Source organism: Homalodisca vitripennis, chromosome 4 (assembly GCF_021130785.1).
Source record: "Homalodisca vitripennis isolate AUS2020 chromosome 4, UT_GWSS_2.1, whole genome shotgun sequence".
In the NCBI taxonomy this organism is placed as follows: Eukaryota; Metazoa; Arthropoda; class Insecta; order Hemiptera; family Cicadellidae; genus Homalodisca; species Homalodisca vitripennis.
Window position 1 is genome coordinate 76639311 of NC_060210.1, and position 22490 is coordinate 76661800.

At 36.3% G+C, this 22490-nt stretch overlaps 1 protein-coding gene across 3 annotated transcripts in view; it reads right to left on the reverse strand.

Moving 5' to 3' along the window:
* Positions 1 to 22490, reverse strand: part of LOC124359554 (NFX1-type zinc finger-containing protein 1-like) — a 138019-nt gene that overhangs the window by 4431 nt on the left and 111098 nt on the right. For all 3 annotated transcript variants that reach the window (XM_046812398.1, XM_046812401.1, XM_046812399.1), the window contains exons 15-16: positions 12509 to 12780; positions 11527 to 11843 (exon numbers count right to left, since the gene is read on the reverse strand). In XM_046812398.1, the coding sequence (XP_046668354.1) occupies positions 11527 to 11843; positions 12509 to 12780 (589 nt within the window). The remainder of the gene's footprint in view (positions 1 to 11526; positions 11844 to 12508; positions 12781 to 22490) is intronic.

The following is a 22490-nucleotide window of genomic DNA, read 5'->3' on the forward strand; positions in this document are numbered from 1 at the left end:
TCTGACACCAACTTGTCATGGTAGGTGTTTAGATAATGTCAGTCTGTGTTGGTACGTTCTTAAGTTGTCCCTGCCTCTGGTTACATATTAATGGACATTACTGCCATGAATCAAAGCGCATCTAAATATGCAGTACACGATCTCCTCAAGAATATAAGGCAGTCACCACAATCCCAAATCTCGGAAATCTTCCCAACACAGCCAATTATTTTAATAGTCTTTTTTTGAAGTCTAAAGACTTGCTCCATTTGGTTTTTAGCCCAACCTCCCTAAAGTCTCACTGCATATGCAAAATGTGAATGGACTAAGGCCAGTTTTAAAATTCCCGGGAAACAGAATATAACAAATTCCACAGGGCAAAGATGCCTAAAGTGACTAGCATAAACCGTATCAACATGTTCACTCCAGACAAGCCCCCTATCCAGGATCATTCCCAGAAACTTTGTGGAATTAGTCTCTTCTAAAAGAGATATCATACAAAAACACAGACGGCTACATGGCATGACCATGATGACAAAGGCAGAAATTTTGACATTGGAATTAGACTGATTCGTTTTCAAATTAAGTTCATAGAAATATTGAATGCTTGCATTTAATTCCATCTACAAAGTGATATCTAAATCAAGACCCACCCAATCTGGGGTGCTGTATTGACATGCAAAAAAAAACAAAAAAACAAAACAAGAGTCTTGTCATCAGCATACTGAACTAGTTTTCCATGCTGGATTACAGAATTTAATCTACCAACACAGATCAGAAACAGAAGAGGTCCAAGAATCGATCCCTGAGGGACATCCTTATGTGAATTTAACCTTCTCTCCCAATGAAAGCACTAACGTCGAAATTGGTGCACAATTTCTAAAATACGAGGGGTATCCAAAAAGTAAGTTTCCATTAATTATGAAAAAGTTAAAAAGACTCAAAAAATAACTGAAACACATTTATTCAACTTTTTACATCATACCTTATTTTTCTACATAGTTACCATCCCTTTCTAAGCACTCTTGGTATCTAGGAAGTAGTTTTTTTATTCCAGCATCACAAAATTCACCCGCCAAATTTTTAAGCCAAGTATCCACCTCATTTTGAAGGTCATCGCTGTTGGCAAATCGCCGACCGCCAAGGTGTCTTTTCAGCTCCGGAAACAGATGAAAATCGCTAGGCGCAAGATCTGGTGAGTATGGAAGATAACCAAAAACATCCCACTTAAATTTCCTCAAAAGTTCCATTGTTGCACGAGCAGCGTGTGGTCGGGCGTTATCTTGAATAAGCAGAACCGTGCGCGACAAAAGTCCGTGCCGTTTATTCTGTATTGCCCGCCGAAGTCTGGTGAGAACTTTACAATACCTTTCTGCATTTATGGTTTCGCCACGAGGAAGATAGTCAATCAATAACACTCCACGGCAGTCCCAAAAAACTGTAGCCATTACCTTTCCTGCCGACTAAAAAACTTTGGCTTTTTGAGGAGCTGCCTCTCCTTTTTTTTGCCACACCATACTCTGGCGTTTGGTCTCTGGAGTTGAGTGGTGAATCCATGTTTCATCACCAGTGACTATTATACTGAAAAGGTTTTCATCTTTATCGTCAAACAATCGCAAGAAAGACTGGGCAGCAGCCATTTGTTGTTGTTTATGGGCATTGCTCAATAAGCGAGGCACCCATCTTGCACACACTTTTGCAAGCTGAAGATCTTCTGTCATGATATTGTGCACAGATGACCGGCTAACTTCAACACTTGACGGCAGTTTATCCATAATTTCATCGAGAGTCACTCGCTTATCATTGTCAATAACTGCTCGTACAGCATTAATGACGTCAGGTTGCAGAGAATTGGCCGGTCGGCCACTACGCTCATCGTCATGAACATTTTCTCTTCCTTCCAAAAACATTGCACGCCAACGACGGACCATCTGAACGGACATAACATGTTCACCATACACTTGACACAACTGACGATGAATTTCAACAGCAGTTTCGTTTTTGGCGGTCAAGAAACGAATAACACTACGGACTTCGCAACTGGCGGCAGAACGCAGTGGAGTCTCCATGATGTTTGGGCAGCAACTGACTGAGAAGCGTGACAATGGGCCAGTGACCGACGCACCTGTTGCCAACCGAACCGCGCTACATATCCCCGCTCACAGCTGCACGCTGTGTTACGTACGTGTCTTTTTACAGAACAGGGAAACTTACTTTTTGGATACCCCTCGTATATATAAGACGGAACTAAGGTTTTATTATGCCTGAACTATTAAGAACTAATAAAAACCTAATCAGCATAATATTTTTAGTTGGATGTGTGGAACAATGTGAGTTGGCCTGCAAATTTTCATAAATCATTAATAAGTATTCAATTTGGGAAATCAAACTAACGTTTTTTTTGGGCTAAAATTAGAAGAAATAACAAATTTACAACCAGCAAACTGAATTTCAAAAATTTTTAAGTTGTAGATGGGCCAGCATGAAGTTGGCTCATGGATTTATACAAAAAGTAATGGCTAAAACACTGAGCTAACAAATTTTTTTGCTGGACTAACAAGAACTAATGATTGAGATGCAAATAGAGTATACAGACTATAATGTGTTAGCCAACTATATAGACATGAAGGCCTGTTATAATATCTTTGCAGAAAAAGTAATGTAGGCAATCTTATGACGGAAGCAGCCACCCTCTCCAAAGATCTGTGTTTACCCAAACTTCAAAAACTTTGAACATTAGGGTTTCCAGAATAGTCATTTGAATACATAAGTACTCTTAATAGAAAAGCGAATGTGTTTTATTTAAGGTAAGCAAAAGAGTGTTGCTGATTTATCCAGCGAGGGATAAGAGTTGCGTTCTTGAAAGATTCACGAAAGGGCCCATCTACAAATTTTTATTTTTATTCACACTAACCGATTGGTTTTAAAAGGGGTAATCAAAGCAACATCAGCAATCAGTTGTGGTTGTAACTATGCCTTTTTTAGTGCAAACCATACAACTGAAGAATCAGGTGTAAATTTAGTAGAACAGCATATGTTTTCTACTGTGCACAATGCTCCATATTATAATAATATAGATAACAACAAGATTAACGGTAACTATAAGAATACTCCTATCAGCCTTAACATTTTTATCAAAACATTAATTATCTGCCCTCTACAATTTATTCACTGGAAATTACTATTGAGATTGAACCGGACTTTCTAATAATCACAGAACATAAAATAAAAAAAGATGAAATCACTAGACAACATTAATAACATTCATTCTTACTATGCTCGAAAGAAATACGTACGGCGGAGGTGTAATTATATTGGCTAAAAACTCTATAAGGGCAAAAGAAATAATGTTTCCTACAATTGAAAACATTACACTAACAAATTTTTGAACTATGTTTAGTTGAGATTAAATTCGGCAGTAAAAAAATGTTGTTGGGAGGGGTTTACAAATCTCCAATCAGTGCTAATGTAAATATGTTTTTAGAAAAATTAAACTCAGTAATTAGTATTTCAAACAATAGATATACTTATATTTTAATATGTGGATATTTTAATATTTATGTTTTGCAAACGATTCCTCTGTAAAGTGCTTACAACAGATGCTTAAACAACATAATATGAAATACTTGATAGATTTTCCCACTAGGATAACTATTAATAGCCAATCAGCAATTGACAATGTAATTACTAATTTTGAGTTATCGCAGATTCGGGTGGTCAGTGAATACATTGTTGTCAGACCATGATAGCCAGCTTGTCAAGATAATTGATAATACAACTTATAATAAACATTCATCTAAGTTTTTATTCAAATACTCTAGAATTTTTTCTGAAGAAAATATATTTAATCTTAATCAAGCCTTGAGCTTAGAAATGTGGACACTGCTTTATAATGCTACCGATAATTTAAAATATGACACGTTTATCTTTATGGTTCTACAGTATTTTAATACATATTTTCCTTGCGTAACAGTCAGAAAACATTTGGACAATAAACTCTGGTTTACTGAAAATTTCAAAATTGAGAAGAAAAATCTAATTATTGAAATTAATGCTGCTCGAAAAATCAAGTCCCCAAGACTTACTGACGATGTTAAAAATATATATAATACTTAAAAAAATAAAATTACTCTTGAAAAACAAAACTATTACAGTAAAAAATTGAACGACCTAAAAACTGTCAACGAGGCACATGGAAAATTGTAAATTCACAAATTGGTTCTTCTAAATTGAGGCGGTAGCTGCTAGAAGGGCCTATCTCGAGATGGGCCCTTTTTGCGGAGATCGCTTATATTTTTTCTCCATATGTTTAAGTATAACCTCCATCTCACTCATTCAAATATTCCTCTTTGTTGTCAAGATAAACCTATTTAAACGTCTATGTGTCGAGAGGCCCTTCTAGCATAGACAAATGGTGGCATCAGCTGGCTGTGTGTTTGTGTTTTCTGCTGTACAATATAACCTCACTTCTTGTTGTTTTGTATTGCGATTGTGTAGCTTACAAGTAGTATTTGAGTGTTTTATTTAGATTGGTGTTAGATACTGAAGAAATGAGTGTAAACTTCTTTTCAAATCTAACTCAAAAGGTGTAAAGAGAAAAGTAGTTAGCACTGAACAGTGGGGCTAATTTTAACATTAAAATGTGTTTAGGTTGTATCATGTTAATAAAGAATTATGTTGATGTAAATTATTGCTTTGTTTTATTTTGTCTGAACAAGAAAGGCCCCTAATATTAGGTTAGAAAATTAATTTTTTTTATTTAATCTTTGTACCGTTATGTGACGCTAAAAAACAGCATACCAATGTAGGGTTTTATTACTAAAGTTTGAGATAGGCCCTTCTAGCAGCTACCGCCTCAATTATATAAAAAGAATATACAATTTAGGCATAAAAATTCAATAATTTCAGATCCAAGAAAAGTATGTGAATCCCTAAATTAGTATTATGTCCAGATTGGGAGTGCTCTATCAGAGAAGGTAAAAATGCCTTATGGTGTCCCCCAGGGATCAATACTGGGGCCAGTCCTTTTCCTGATATATGTCAACAGGTTGAACTCATCAATCCAGTATGGAAAAGTCATTCAATATGCTGACGACACGACTCTCTGCATCAGATCAAAATCAAAACACGATCTTGAAATAAAGTCTTTCATCGAACTTAATTCATGTATGGAGTATTTTTACAGAATTAATTTGAAAACAACCAGTTTAAAATCAAACGTCATGAACTTCTGTCTTCGGCAGCATGACGACCAAGAGCTCCGGCCCGCGGTGATGGTGGACGACGTTCTTCTGGATGAAGCTGAATCCACCAAGTTCCTTGGAATGTACCTTTGACAGAGGGCTGACATGGAACACCCACGTTGAGAGCGTTTGCTCTAAGGTTGCCTCAGGCATTTATGTCCTGCGCAACCTTGCAAATTGTTGTTCCTTGGATGTTTTAAAACTGGCCTACTATGGTCTTATACATCCATATCTGTCTTACGGCTTGATATTGTGGGGCAGTTGCTCCAAAAACATGTTTCAAAGAGTTTTTAGATCTCAAAAGAAAGCCGTTAGAATTTTGTTAAAGTTGAACCCCAGAGAGTCGTGCAAAGACGCCTTCAGGAGTCTTGGATTACTGACTTTACCCTGTATCTTTATTTTAGAGGTTATCCTGTACTGTCGACTCAAATGTGAGTTGGAACGGGGCAGGGATGTCCATCAGTACGGGACTAGAGGCAGGGACAACTTCCGACTCGATCAGCACAGAATGACGGCTTATGGACGCTTACCACCCCAAGTTGGTGTCAGGCTAATCAACAGGCTCCCTGAGGGTATTAAAAATTTAAACGATCCCAATCAATTTAAAGCTCGACTAAAACACTTCCTGGTGTCAAAGGCATTTTACTCTGTTGATGAGTTCATAATGGGCCGCTGGGGTGAAAACATTAGAAATTAATGAAGTTAATCAAGATTATTAACACATAACCCGGTTCTGATATAGATAAATGAAGACCGAATGATATCTTTACGACATGCTGTGTGCTTTATGACATACTCTGTTCCATTTTATGACGCATGCAATGTAATTGTAAATATTGTTAATGCAATAAAGAATATTATTATTATTATTATGTCAATGTAATTAAGGACAATAAAAAAAATTAAACATAGCTCAAAATCATCCGAGTTATGATGTTTTACATACAATCTCAGACATTAATTTTCAATGTAAACTAGTTGATAGAAAAGAAATTATGAAAATAATAGGCAACCTAAAAAATAGTTACAGTAGTGGATACGATGATATTTCAGTACCATTACTTAAAGGTGCTGTGGAGTTTCTCATTGATCCACATTGCATATTGTAAATTCATCCTTTTTATCTGGACATTTTCCAGAGAAACTTAAAGTTACAAAAATAAAACCTCTTTTCAAAAAGGGCGATCAATTGGACACAGCTAATTATCGGCCATTGGCCTTGCTGCCTGTAATATCTAAAATACTTGAGCGTGTAATGGCGAATCAATTGGTAGAATATTTAGAAACACATGATTTATTTGACAGCATCCAACATGGTTTCAGGAAGATTAGATCTATTGTTACGGCTGCCACTGATTTTCTTGAATCTGTGATTGATTCTGTTGACAGAGGCAATAAGGTAATAGGAGTGTTCATGGACTTGCATAAGGCATTTGACAGTGTTTGCCATACAATATTGTTAAAAAAGTTGACTATGCTTGGTATTCAAGGGAAGGAATATGATTGGTTCAAGTCATACATACAAAATAGACAGCAGTATGTGGAAATTAAACACCTAAATAACAAAAATAATTTTACAATTAAATATGCCTCAACTCTAAAACAAACATTTTTTGGGGTGCCCCAAGTATCAATATTGGGACCTCTGTTATTCCTCTGCTACCTTAAAAGTATTCCAGAGCTAGAAAAGTTGTGTTGTATGCTGATGATACCACTTTGAGGGTTAGTGCATCATCTAAGGGGGAAGTCGAAATGTTAGTCTTCCTCAGTTTGTCAAATCTAAATAAGGTTTTTCAAAGAAGTAATTTAATTTTGAATCCACAAAAACAGTTTATCTTGAGTTTAAAGCAAATAGAGGCATATAAAAATTGAACAAGTTTCTGTACTGAAAGCTGAAGAGGTAAAATTCTTGGGATTAACTTTGGACAGTTCCCTAAATTGGAATAAACATTCAGATAAGATCGTCTCAAAATTAATTCGGGTTAATATGCTCTCCGTAGAATGTCATAATTATTGTACAGACCAAACAATAAAGTCTATATATTTTTCGTATGTTCATTCACATATTACATTTGGTATTTCTTTATATGGATCTACATCTGCAAAAATTTGGATTCAATTTTAATCATTCAGAAAAAAGCAATCCGTATTATTCTAAAATTGCAATGGAATGAATAAGTTAAAATGCATTTCCCTCGATTGGGGATAATGATAGTCTAAAGTGCATATATGTATAGCACTGTACTGTCTGTCAAAAATCGTGTAAGTGACATTAGTACCTGTGGCAACATTCACGACTATAATACCAGAAATAGAAATAATATGGTTATAGATTTCATAACTTGCAATTCTATTGTAAAAAGCCAAAATATATGGGTGTAAAATTCTTTAATATACCTCCAAATTACTTAAAATTAACGGAAGGCTAAAATTTTTCAAATTAAATTGCGAAATTATTTAACCAACTTACCATTATATTCCTTCTCTGAATTTTTGCAATTCATAATAGATAAAGATTGTATGTATTTATGTTACCACTTATTTTATACTTATCTAAATTATTCAAAATTAATATTGTTTATTATTTATAATTTTCTATGGATTTATTGTGGACTTTATAAACACCTACTTATGTATTTAAAAATACAAATTATGTTTATATTCTTGACACCTTTCATGTACACCACCATGTGTAAACTTTGAATAAAGATGTTTCTGATTCTGATTGTGTTGAGGTGACTAAAACAGATGATCCATTCATAATTAAAAGTCTTTAATTTTACAAGGTTTAATATTTCTTAGGTTGTTGAGGGAGTGTTTTCTTGCCAATGCACAGAATGATTGTGTTCAATGACTCATTTTCGATTTATGATTATTACCTTTCCCTAACTACAAGGTAAAACACAGTTACCACATTATAAACAGGAACAAAGGTATAATCAACAGAGGCAGGATGCTATCAATACCAGTTTTAACTGTAGGAAAAGTTTGAATTTTAATTTAAATTCTCATTTTCTTTTTATGTATATGTAGGACTTTTGATTTTTTAATTTTTCCCTCCTAAAATCCTATAACACACTTTCCCTAGGGTGCGTCGTGTTGGTGAAAAGAACTATATAGGAGATTAATTGATATTAGTGATTAGAAGCTCTTATATTAAGATGGTTTTTCATAATTAGAAGCTTTTCAAAATGAAAAGATGTAATCTTTCAAGACAACTTTTCTAGAGAAAAAAAGGAGAAACATATTTTATCTCTCTGTGAGGAATTACATACAAAGTATAATTATACACAAGTTAACATTTCAAAGAAATAAATATTTGAAACCATAAACCATATGTTGGGAAAAAAACCATATACAGGGTGGCCACTCAAAACCTCTTTTCAAATTCCCGGTTTTTTATCGGTTTTACAGGTTGAACATTTCTGATTCTCTAGTCTGTTTTCAAACCAAATAGACAACTGTAATACTGTTTTTAACACTTACGCCAAGTGCAACATGACATTTTGAATTTTGTATGACACTATTACTGTACTTTATGTTCATGTAATAAAAGAATAAAAGAGAGAAAAAAAAAGAACAAAAAACAATGACGGTTTATCGTCACTAGCGGTATTTGCAAGAAATGCCACAAAGCTGTGGTGCTCTACTATTTCGTCATTAGCGATATACAAGAAAATTGGTGACGACTTATCGCTATCACCTATTTTAAGCTCCTTAGTTTTTATCTCTGTGTCAACATAACATTGTGTATACCTAATAGATTTCCTTTCTGTAATGTTTGGAAAATGCATGTATTCAATTCGGAAATACAAAGATAACAAATAAGTACCAACACAGCGCTACCGTGGGATAGACTGCAGTCCTATAATGTGGGTCAGAGGTCTGTTGCGGTGGATGATCTTTTGGTACGAGATAGTGACCAATACACAAGGTTGGTTCAGTACAATCAAAAAATAAACTAAATACTTCATCTGAACTCTACTTAACACATTCACTGCGGGTGACGAGCGAGCTCGGCATACGGCAGCTGCTTTCATATTGCCTCAGTGTGAGCTGAGCAGTTGCCCGGGAAGGCTGTAACACTCATAGCAAGGTGTGCCTGTTTCGGTGAGTCAGTTGGTGCGATTCGTCGCCGGTTCGCCATTTTCGTTTGTTGTGTATGCTTTGCAATATTGTGTGAGTGGATTATAGTGTCTGTTGACTGTGTATATAATCATTATGGAGGAAGACGATAATGTTATTGACGATAATTTTTCATCTGATGAAGACAGTCAAATGCACCTTCTCCAGGTTGTTGTAGTAAATTCTTTTTACCTGTACAACATGTACAACTCAGATAGACTGTCCCTGTATGACTTCCGAGTTCGTGTTCTTGAAGACCTGCTCCCTCCAAAGGAAGCCCCACTGCTCATCACACAGACGCGCAACAGCATGCATCGTCTCTCCAAACTAATGAAGCGCAAAGGAAACGGCAAGTCAGTTATCCGGAGGTGCCGCGTTTGCTACCAAGAAGGCAAGCGTAAGGAAACAGTGTACTATTGTGCAGTGTGCCCTGCCGAACCAGGTCTGTTTGAACTCAGTTGCTTTGATAAGTATCACGAGGAAAAATAAGTAGTTTTTAGTCTTTGGCTGTGGGTGGGGATGTATATTGTTTTTTTCTAATTTTTACTCGGGGAGTGTTAACTGTTTTGGATGTTGTATATTTTTCAAACTAATATGTAATATATACGTGTAATTGATGTACTATCTACGTGTCATTCATGTACTATATACGTGTAATTCGCGAGTGTTTGTGCCGAAACCTAGTGTGCTGCGAGCACATACAACATGGGGACACAGCACCCGGTGCGGATGACGAGCAGACTCGGCACGGAAATGACGTCACCCGTTCTGGCCAACGAAGCTTCCGGGATACCTTGGACAACCTACCAAGGTACCTTGGGATACCTTTCGGCTATCCTGACTCCGTTTTGGGTAAGCAAAAAACAAACAAAATTCTCGCATTTTCTGTCGCCGGTAATTTTGTCATCCGCAGTGAATGTGTTAGTTAATTTTTTAAAGTAAACTCAGGATACCACATAACTTCAATAGAATTTGCAGAGATTCAGGGAAATGAACATATTTAGAATTAAAAGTCATAACATCTACTTTCTCCTTTAAAGTAATAGATATGGTACAAAACAAAATACGACGTATAGATAAAAAAAAAAATTAGCGATTGCCCATTTTCCACTGAGCAGCTAACGTTCACGCATATAACCAGCAGACACAATGGCATTTATAAATACGAGTGTCAATTTAAATATTATTTATATATCACGTAATTTTGTAACTATATATTTGTAAATAGTTTTATACAGAAGGAACTACAAAAAAATGTTTCACCAGTCGGTAATTTGCTTACTGCCGATCGCTTTTGTCCACGAATACACAGCGCAGACTCTAGAAAATGCGCCAAAATAAATATAAACTACTAATTATGGATAACTTTTATCAATAGGGAGGTTACAACCTCTGAACCTCCCGCCCCTTGGATACACCTATGGTTCCAGTTGCAATGTGTGACAGACCCCTTTGTTGCAACAGTTGACTTGTGCAAGTTCCACTTGCAACAACCCTTCTCTAGCTGAGAAAATATGTCAGTTAAAGGAACATTTTATAAATTTAAGCATTATTACTGTTTACCCGCAGTACATTTTTTCCAATACCAAGATAGTACTTGAAAGAATAAAATCCAAACAATAATGTTATGATACATCCTTATAACACAAAAAACAGATCCTACGTTATTAAAAATCATTACCATTTACTTGTTCAAAAACCTCTCCTATGAGAGAATATTAAAAAAAAACTTAATAACTGCAATATAAGACAACAATTCTTTTAGAGTGCTCAGCAACAAATTAAAGCAATATTTAACTGTATTCAGAGTGATATACTGCTTTGATGAGTTTTACATTTAGTCAAATATTATAAATAGATTTGGAATATATTTCAATGTTTTTAAGTCCACATACTTATTGTTGTGACAACAAATAATTCTTCAGTGATTGATTTTAGTCCGTTCTGCATTTTTATAAATTATAACAAGTAAGTTTTAAGTAAAAGTGAATATAATTATAATATTTTGTAACATTTGAGTGTTTTGAATGTTGTTTTACTTTATTTCATGGTTGTTTACATTAATTAATGTAATGGCAAGATGACATGTATACTTTTATTACTAATTTCTAATAAATTTTCTAATAATACTTTTCTTTTTTTACTAATTAGCAAATAAACAGTATTTAGATCAACGTACCACAAATAGTTCAGGGAAGACGGTAAATTCCAGAATTCGTAAAATGCGAGTCACTTCAAGTTCTATGTGCAAGATGTCCTGGTAGCTGATGTGGAAAAGTCGCATTTGGAGACATTTTGCCAAATAATCTAACCTGATTCGTAACCTCTGGCTAGATTCTCTGGTAAGCCTATTCTCTGTATTTAGTGTCCATTGTAGACCACAATATTGTGTGACTAGGGGCTGGAGTAAGCAGAGGATAACAGCTTGTGCCATCTGTCTTTGGTAGGCTCCTTTAACTTTTTGTGTACAGTCAGATACCAGATTGTTCATTAATGCTGTAAAAAAGCACTAAATGATTAAAACTTTATTTTATGAGTACATCTTTTAATTTAGTTTGAGCAAACAACTTTCTCTTACTAACACTCAGTATAAGAGGGTGGTATGAAAAGTTTCTGACCTAACAAAGATACAAGACATTTTTTCTGAAAATTATTTTTATATTTTTCAACATAGTCTTCTTGTAACTCTACACACTTCTCCCATCTCTGTAAACAGTCCAAACAGTACTCAGCATTTTTTTCTCTGCAAAATAATAGTTCACGAAGGTAATGAAAATCTTTGTTCTCCATCACAATTTTTAGATGAGAGAACAAAAAGAAGTCGCTTGGGGCTAGATCTGGTGAGTGAAGTGGACAATCAAGCAGTTTAGCCATAATTTGTGGATTTTCACCATGACAGCCGCTTAGGTGCGTTGTCTTGGTGAAATAGGATTTCAGCAGGACATCAACTCACTTAAAATGACTGTTACATAAAAACTGCGCTTCAAAATAGATGATACTTTTGTGACACCGGATGAACAATGAAATTCAATAGTTTTAAATTTTCAAGTGCTGCCATCTTCACCTTTAGGTTGGAAACTTTCCAGACCACCCTTGTATTTTGCAATAATGAACTTATTCTAAACTTTTTAAAGATAGCTCTAGAAAACTAGTTTACACACCACTGTTGGTTGGTTCCCTCTGGAAATACTGAAGATAATTTTGAAACGTCTGATTTAATCGATTCACTTCTGCAGTTACTGAACTATTTATCTTCCCCAATTGTTTTCGCAGTCGAATGTAGATATTTCGACACCGCATCGTTTTTACTATAGGTTGGTTGCACTTTGGACACCGTAAGAGCTTCATTCCTCCTCCTTGAGTAGCAGTAGTGACAAGCTCTTGTAGTTGTCCACTTTCTATGATGTGATTACAATCCTCCAATACTACAAACCTGTTGGAACATCAAGGAAAATAATTTAGAAAATCATCAAAATGGTTTTAAAAATTGTATAATTGAATTAATTCAAGAAGAACTGCTCAAAAACAGGCTTAACACTGATCAAAAATGAGCAAATAACAGGCTTGTTTATTGACATTGTTTAAACTTACTTCAAAACTGTTCTAAAATGCACTTAATCTAAACTATTCTACAGTCCGTTCTGACAAGAATGGATTGACACTGAAGTGAAACGGATCTGATAACAAAAAATTGATTTCATGAATGATTGAGAACTTGCAGGGCCTTCCTTTTCTGATTGTCTGTCTGTCTCCCTATCCGTGATGATAAATCTTGATTGAAAGGTCCTAGACACATGAAACTTGTTATACAGGTTCCTCTCGGTTCAAGGAAGAACACTTTTGATTTTAAGATCAAGAAAAATTGTAACATTGTTATATTGGTTTTATTAAAAAGAAAATAACAACATATGTTAAGTAATATTATTCGTGACATTATAATGGGATCTGTCATGACTGACTTTTGCGGTTGTTAATTTTAGAGTAAAAACAGACTTCTACAACCATAAACTAACTTCATAAAAAAGAAGGAAAGATATATTAACTTGCATGAGAAAGGTCAACTTTATTATGCTCATCATTGTGTTGGTTAGCAACTGAAAATGGGTAAAAAATTGCTATTTTGCAGTTTTCTTTATATAGGTACATAAAAATTATCACCATTCTTATTTCTGAAACCTATCACGGTAAATATTCTGTGTTCACAATAAAATTTGCTACATTTTCGATTTTTGAAATACCTGATTTTTTTATTGCAATTCATGTACTTTTACGTAACATATTTTGTCACATAATAGATTAATACATGCTGTAAAGATGTTTATTCACTTCAAAATGATGTAATTAATTTTATTTTCTAATTCTAACCAAGAGCTCTCCTGACCATTTTCCCTCGGCAAATACTTTCTGTATACGATTACTTAAGAACGATTAAAAAAACCTAACAACATTCTCACTTAAACCATATTTTAATTTCATAAAGGTGTCATTGTCATTTACACAATCAAACGCCCTGCTCAAGTCATAGAGAGTGGCCTGAGCAAAGTCTTTGTTTTCAAAAGCATTTAGTACAAATTTAACAAGACTGCCTATCGCATCAAAGGTGCTTTTTCCTGACCTAAAGCCAAAAATGTGACTTACTCAGGACCCATTAGTTTCCAAACAAAAAATGCTAATTTGATCATATATCAAGATTTCAAATAATTTTGATAGTATTGGTATAACAGATACTGGGCGGTAACTATTTGGCTCGTTCTTGGGCCCCTTCTTATAATTAGCACAAATATGAGCTATTTTAAGTTTATTTGGGAAAACTCCTGCAAGTAGACAGAGGTAAAACAGTATGAAAAAAATTTTGGTTAAAGTTGTTATCACCTGTTTTATAAGAAAATATGACATATCATAAATATCACAGCTCAATAGCTGTGGTATTTATGAGTTACTCCAATGAGTTACTCAGATGCATGACAGCATTTACTATACCATTGGGAGATATATATTTCTAAGTATAAGAGATAGATGGAATGAAATGTTTCTGAACAAGATCTTCAGTGCTCGGAGTTTGGTTAGACATATTTATTTATGGTTTCATATTTTTCACAGTATTTATACAAATGATCCGATGACCACCATTATTAAGCAGTTGGAGGGTCTGCAGGCTGATTCTGAAATGCTAAGTTTTTTCTCATCTATGAAATCATGAGGTGCCCACCAGGAAAAGGTTATCTGACTTTTAAAAAGTCCTGCAATTTATTCGCATTGCCTAATCTAATGCCTAGCAAAGCTTTGATTACAGTGGATTCTGCTAATCCGAATAGGTCCAGAACGAAATTCTTATATTAAATTATAACGATAATGCACTGTTATAGGAACTAATTACCAACAAAATGAAAATGGGTGCATCATTTTATAAAAAAATTAAAACTTTCATTAAATACGCATATAGTATTTTATTAGGACAAATTGTGCATGGTACAGTACAGTACATACAAGAAGAAATTTAAATACAGTACTAAATTAAGTAAAATCAACAAAATCTGGCGTACAGTACAATATTAAATTGTTAAAGGACATGAATTCAGTAATTGTCTTTTTGTCACATTGAATTGTGTAGTTTCACCATCTTTTCATAAACATGATATTAGAAGGCGTAGCAGTAGTCTTTTGCTCTAAGAATCGTAGTGCAAGGCCAAGCACTGCTGCACCTTCTGCGTGTGGACCGACTCTCATTTATCACACAGGTTCTCGAGAGTAAAGGTGGTATGCTTTCGCTTACTCGCCATAACAATCAGCTGTCAAACTTTTATGACACAAATAATTATCACAACAGTGGAATCGATGTCTGCACTGAGGCAACAGACGACACACTGCCGACCATTGCAGACTACAGTGCAATGTGCAGTTGTTCTATGAGTCAGAGTGTGTATTTTTGGTGTGCCAAGGGAGGGGGAGTACAAAGCTGGTCCATAGCACTTGGCATGTGCAATGTACGCTCACATTGCATAACACTACAACCTCACATTGTATAATCTACAACCTCACATCGCATAACACTAAGAGTGAACTACGGTAAACTGTAACTTAAAATAATGTTCATAATTTTATTACAAAATAGACCCAAGTCTTAATAGTGGCAGTAGCAGTTATCGCATAACACTAAGAGTGAACTACGGTAAACTGTAACTTAAAATAATGTTCATAATTTTATTACAAAATAGACCCAAGTCTTAATAGTGGCAGTAGCAGTTGGAAAACGCCGGCCTTTGAGCCCTTTTTGGCCTGAGGGTACAGAAAAAAGTCATTTGGAGCCAAGTCAGGGCTGTAGGGTGGACGTGGCACAGTTTCGATTCCTTTTGTGGTTATAGACTGAAGCACAGTATTGGCAATATGGGGACAAGCATTGTCACTACAACACAGCAACCCACAACACACAAGTTAGTGGATTGTAACTGCATCACTATGCAGTTTCCAGCGTCTGATGAGGTCTGGCCGCTTATTGGATATGATCTTTGATTAGTTGCTTCAATACTAAAATGTAGTACTCCCCTTTAATTGTCTGGCCCTGTGGTACAGTATGGGTGTACTGTCCGCATCTGACTTGTTTGCGCGCGCGGGGTGAGGGGGGCGAGGGTGAGGACTCCCCTCCACAGACAATACGTCACCGTTGTCCCGGCAACGGCGCTACTAGTCACCTCCGCACATTCGCCCGCGAATACCTTGTAGTAGAGAGTTGTGATTTCACCAGTGCACCTCAAATTTGTATTATTATGATTTAATGTATAACATAGTGTAAATTCATTAGGTGAAAGGAAGTTTAATTTAATATAGTGTATATTTGTGAGTTTTTAGCTTTTCAAAATGGCTTCGGTTCGCAAGAAGGGACAGACAATTCACAGTAAGGCAAGGGATGTTATAAGGCGAGTTATTCAAAAGTGTGATGAAGAATCAAATACGGGTACTCTCCAACATAGACTGAAGCAGAGTAATATCCGGGTAGCTAATTAAACGGGTATATCAGTGCGAAGTGTAACATCTATAAGGAAAGAAGGTGTCGAAGCCGGTAATGAAGCCTTAAGTACTCCTGGGAAAAAAGACCATATTCAGAGGGAAAAAATTTCACATCGATGAATTTGACCAGAGAGTGATTCGTGATACCATTAATGATTTTTACATTGTACAAAAGAAAGTGCCAACGGTACATAAATTATTAACGGCAATTAAACAAAAGATTAAATTTCCTTGGGGAGTACACACTTTACGACGCTTACTTCGTACCATGGAGTTTAAGTGGAAAAATCAGGAACGTTTTAATAGAACGGCCTGATATAGTAAACTGGCGTGCTCGTTATTTGCGAGAGATACATAAGTGTAGACACGAGGGTAAAGTTATTGTATACCTAGACGAGACGTGGGTGGACAACAATTTAACTTTTGGAAAATGTTGGAGTCGTCCTGGTGTTCCTTGCGTCTCGACAAACACGAGTCCATCTAATAGACTAATAGTGGTTAGTGCCGGCACGAAAGATGGATTTCTTCATAACTGCAATTTAATTTTCAAAGCTGGCAAAGCTACCGTGATTACCATAGTCAAATAAATGGCGTTAATTTTGAACGATGGATTCACGAAAAACTATTGCCACATCTTCCAAAAAACAGCGTAGTTGTCCTTGATAATGCACCATATCACTGCCTTCAGGACAATAAACCTCCTTCTAAATATGCAGTTAGAAATGACATGTTTGAATGGTTAATGAAAACTAATATAGCTTGTTTCCTCGACTATGAAAAAATTTGAACTGTACGATTTAATAGTGCAACACAAACCTCCACAAAAGATTTTCCGTATAGATTCTTTACTAAAGGCACATGGACATTTAGTAATCCGTTTACCACCTTATATGTGCGAGCTAAATTCTATAGAGTTAACCTGGGCTACCATGAAATGCGAAATTAAAAATCACAATATCAAAGGTGATTTTAACAAAACTTGAGGAAGTGACAACACATGCTATGAACTCTGTTACCAAAATAGACTGGGAAGGTTTTACAAATCACACCCTAAAACTAGAGCAGGACTTCTGGATAAAGGATGGATTAATAGAAGACGTCATTGACCACTTCGTTATTGAACTTGGTGGCGTGGACTCCAGTGAAAGTGACGACGACCAGAGTTCTTCTGAATCAGATCTCGCATGTCCATTCGACTAAGCTTAGAAAACAAAACTTATTTTGTGTCATATTTTGAAAAATATACGGACTTTTTATTATAAAACGTATGGTTTCAAGTCCCAACATTTTTCAAGATAATAAGTAAAACAACTTTATGTTGCTATGGTTTAAATAATAATTTATAATTTAAATAACTTTACAGTTTTAGGATAAGAGTAAACAATGTTATAGCTCATGTAAAAAATGTCATTATACCCAAAATATAGAATTACTTAAATAAAAAAAAAAAAAGAAAAGTAAAGCATGTCTTATTTTACCAGGCGAAGTTAGGGCTAAGAAGCCCTCTCTAACACTTAACCTGGGGACCAACGGCTTAAAGGTGACTTCCGAACCACCACCAATGGCCGGGCAGGCGGGCCGCTTGCAAGGACAGGATCGCTCAGCGGTCACCTGTCCAAGCAGCAGCCACGCTCGGCGTTGCTTGATCTGGTTATCTTGCGATAACCGCCGTACCTACTACACTGCGCCATACACAAATACACCAATTTCCTGGCATTATAATGTGACAAGGCAAATAACTAATAGTTTTAGGCTGGGTAGTAGTGCGGGAAGTGACAGTTGGTCGACAGCCTCAACCAATGGCAGGTGCATTCCTTGAGCTCGCAAACAAGTCAGATGCGGACAGTACATCATACCACGATAATCAAAGAGCGCAATCACCATTGCCTTTGCAGGAGACCTTTGAGCACAAGGTTTTTTTTGTGTCTGTCCACCTTTTTCCACCCACTCTGTACTCTGTTGTTTTTTTGTAGGATCATAACAGTAATATTTTTCCACCATTCACTACGCACGCACTGTAACCAAAGTTGGCAAATTTCAATGTGATTTTGTTTCTGAACTGGTGTTAACAGACATGGTATCCATCGAGCACAGACACGTGACATATTCAAATGATCATGCATGAGTGTATGGACACTGCCAATTGATATATCGAGCATTACAGCAAGCTTTATAATAGTTAAATGTGGGTCAGTGTGAATCAGAACAGGGCAGTAAGGGCAGAAACAGGGGTGCCAGGCCCACCTTCTAACTCACATGATTCCCATTAATTTTTAAAGTCTTTATGCCATCTAAAACAGGTTCTTTCACTCATTGCATCAATACCAAAAGCTTTTTTCAAGTCGCTGTAAGTATCCGTAGCACTTTTCCGCAGTTTTATACAAAACTTTATCGCATATCTTTGCGAAAAAAAAAAAAAAATCAGCCGTAGTAAACTTTAGAGGCAAAAATTTGCAACTGTTTATTAATCGGTTGCCATGACAACAATGCAATAATGTTAACAGCTGATTTGGATGTTGCTAATACTTCAATGTTTCATACCAACTTGAAAAAAACTAATTATTGTACTTTGTTTGTTTACATGTCCGCTACTGTCAGTCTCTATTGAACAACCCTCGTATTACACAGACGCCATACCATAATTTGCCTTTTTTCCACGATCAAACAAAATATATACATACTCAATATGAGAGGCCTACTTTAGTCAAAAAGTGTCTATATCCACCCCTTATAATTTTCTAAAGAATTAAAATCTTAGAATATTGTAATTCTTACTGTACAGCAAAGCTCTTGTCAAAGAATGGGAAAAGAGGATAAGAAACATTAATTGGAATTGAGCCTCAGGATGAAGACTATCCAAAACGTTTATCTCTCCTTACGATAAAGGGTGGGCAGCTCTCTTGGATCAGAGTAAGGAGGATATGACTGATATTAGGGATGTTGACAGGACATATTTTTCAAAGAGTATTATGTCGACGACGAATAAATTAACTATGTTGAAACAGGGTAGAGATGTTAAAACAAAATCATAATGCAGCAATTAAACTGCTATTTAATTTTATATACAATTGACCTTCACCGTACCCTAGGAGTAGGTCTGCGGCTTTCTAATTGAGAGATCAAGTTTGCACTATTTTTCCTTAAAAATTGATAGTATAGTTAATTGATTTAAGTGTTATTGGTGTAGAAATACCTCCATAATGTTTTACAATGCATTACTTAAGATCTAGATTTCAAATTGTACTTTTAGTTTAAACATAACAATAATAATAGTAGTATGTAATATAACATTACTTCTGTTATTTATCCAGCACAGTTTTCAAGTGTTCACTTCATTAACACTTTAATGTCTATAAACACTGGCACTGTTCACTCAGTTAAGTTTATTCCTCCATGCATTTTGGAGAACTGCATGTTGACTGTCAATTGTTAATTCTCCCACTATTTCTTCCACAATACCTGCCAAAGCCTACCTCCACAACACGTGCTTTGAACATGTTTGTTAGATAATTGGCTAGGTTTTGTGGGCATCCGTCTGATTTACATGGTTTCCTAAACTGACTTCTTCCGCAGAATAAAGATACATCTATTATAAAAAAAATATTAAATTGGAATATCTGTTATTCTACTCTATTTTGTTCAGCTCGGTTTGTCTTGTAGGTAAAATTAAACAATTATAATAATCGTTGGCTGATCATTCAGAAGTATGTAATCACAGTTGATATAGCTCTACAGACATTTTTCTAAAAGCCTCATGTACTCCATCTAAATTTAAATTTGACATAGAATTGATTTCAAAAGTTTATGACACACACACACGCATGCACGTTTGAAGGACAGGAGTTCCATCATACGTTCCGAGAACATAAGTAGATGCTTGGTGTTTTATCATGTTACATATGTATAATGATGGTAAAAATTACAATAAAATTGCACAAAAATTCTTATTACTCTACATTCATTTTTATCTTCATTACTGCCTACTCATACCTTGTAAGGGCCATAATTTGAAATCATTGCAGCGAGGACATACACTAAAGGCAGTTAAATTAGGATATACCATACTATTTGAGAACTATGATATTTGACTATTGTCGTCAGGACACATGCTAAGAACCATTTAACCCGTTGACTAGTAATCCCGTAACACATTCGGATGCGCCCTACATGCCACGTTTAGTAATCTCGATAGCCGTGCGGGAAGCGCTATGATGCTAAACAGTCTTCTAATAATGTTTTGTGATGAATAATCTCTCGCTTGAATACGAATGCGATCTAGCGGAATAAATAAGATCAGTTTCAAGTAGTTTTCGTCGTTCCCACTAGATTGCAGTTGTTATTTTATTTATTTCTTTCAGATCCAATTGACAGTATTCAGGCCATATGACGGTATTCAATCAGTTGTTCCAAGTAATCAGCTGATTCTATTTCTGTTTGTGTAATGAATACAGGTTGTAACCTCACTTTTAAATTACCGGTTGCCTTGATTGTAAACGTTTTGTTGTGTTCACTGTGAGTAAATAAACATGGCTGTTTGTGTAATTACTGATTATATAAAATGGCGCAAGAAAGACTTAAAGACGAAGTTTTGGCTAAAATGCTCCCCTGAGACTTATTGCCCGACATTTTCCCGCTACAGATAAGAAGGACAAGCCAAAGAGAGCATGCCATGTGTGCAGATAGGCCAGCGTCGTCGAGCAGCAGCGCCGGGATCGCACCGTTCCGCTTTGTGAGGAGACTTGTGTACTATTACTAACTTGTACCTAACCTGTACCTTGGGGGTCTAGGAGACGGGCTGACCTTAGTTCGGGTGATCCCCAATGAACTGGGAAAGTACCTCTCCAGGGGCGGCACCACCAAGGTGTCGCTCAAGACCGAAGGGGGGTCCGAATCCAACCATCTAACCAATGGTTGGGCTCGGATAAATGCTTACTTAGCGTCCTGCTTGAGGTGGCCCTGCTTTCGACAAAACCCCAAGATCTAGTTTAGGATCAGGTTAGTGCCCCGAATGTGCACTCTGCGCGGTGACGGCCCCCGGCGCCACGCAGTAGTGGTGCCAGTCCGGGTCCGCCTGGAATCGTACCATACAAAATTTGATTTGACTGAGGGCACCTCAATCCTACGGTGTGAAGCGACCCATGCCTAAGGGATGCATGGCACAGGGGTTGTGCGTCGTAAACGAAGCCCTTGGGGGTTGGGCGCCTCCCCCAAGCGTAAATAGCCTTACCTGGTCATGCGGGGCTCTGGCTGGGTGGACCGTTTATTTCCTCGGTACTCGTGGGACCTTTTATGGATTCTAAAGTAAATAAAAAAGCAATACCAACAGATCTTGATCTGGAAACACTGCAACAGGCAGTTGCATCTGGCACCCAGGCCTTGGATGTATCTGCCTGTTCCTCTAGCGCTACCACCATCGACGATGATATAGCAGTCGATGATGCAGGCGAAACGGTTGAGTCCATGGACACAGACACTGGAGCATGTGTAATGGACTACAATCTTAAGCTCCCCTTTAAACTGCGCAAGCGTTGGGTGATGGAGCAGAAGATCGCTGATGGCACCTGGCTTCCGGACAGTCAATGGAGGAGGCACACGGGCAAAATGTCGGCCAACGAAAGAAGAAAGGCAAAAAAGCAGAGGGAGGCAGCGCCGGAGGCAACTGCAGGCGCTGTCTCTCCTCCCAGTGGGAAGAGAGGGCGCTCGGGCAGTTCTTATGCGGAAAAATCCCTGCCGAAGAGGCGTAGAAACACAAATATAGGCATAGAAAAGATGAACTTAAAATTAAATATTATTTACACAGCATAATACTTCTTTACTTTATTTATCTAATTTTTTTTTGTTTTCTTACACAAAGTGTGACAGATATACGTTATAATGACCAGAAAAACCATTGTAATGATTAATGAATGTACAAGAATATACGAGTAAATCGACAAAAAATAAATATATTTTGTTTGTAAGTAATTATATGTCATCTTACTAGTTAGAACAAAGACTTTAGTGCTATATTAATAAAATTAGAAGTGACAGACAAGAACTTGAAGATGCTTATATTTTACAGACGAATTGTCAACCAGAATTAAATATTTTTTATAAATTAAAGAATGTTGAAATTAAAACTGATTACTAAAGTAAAAT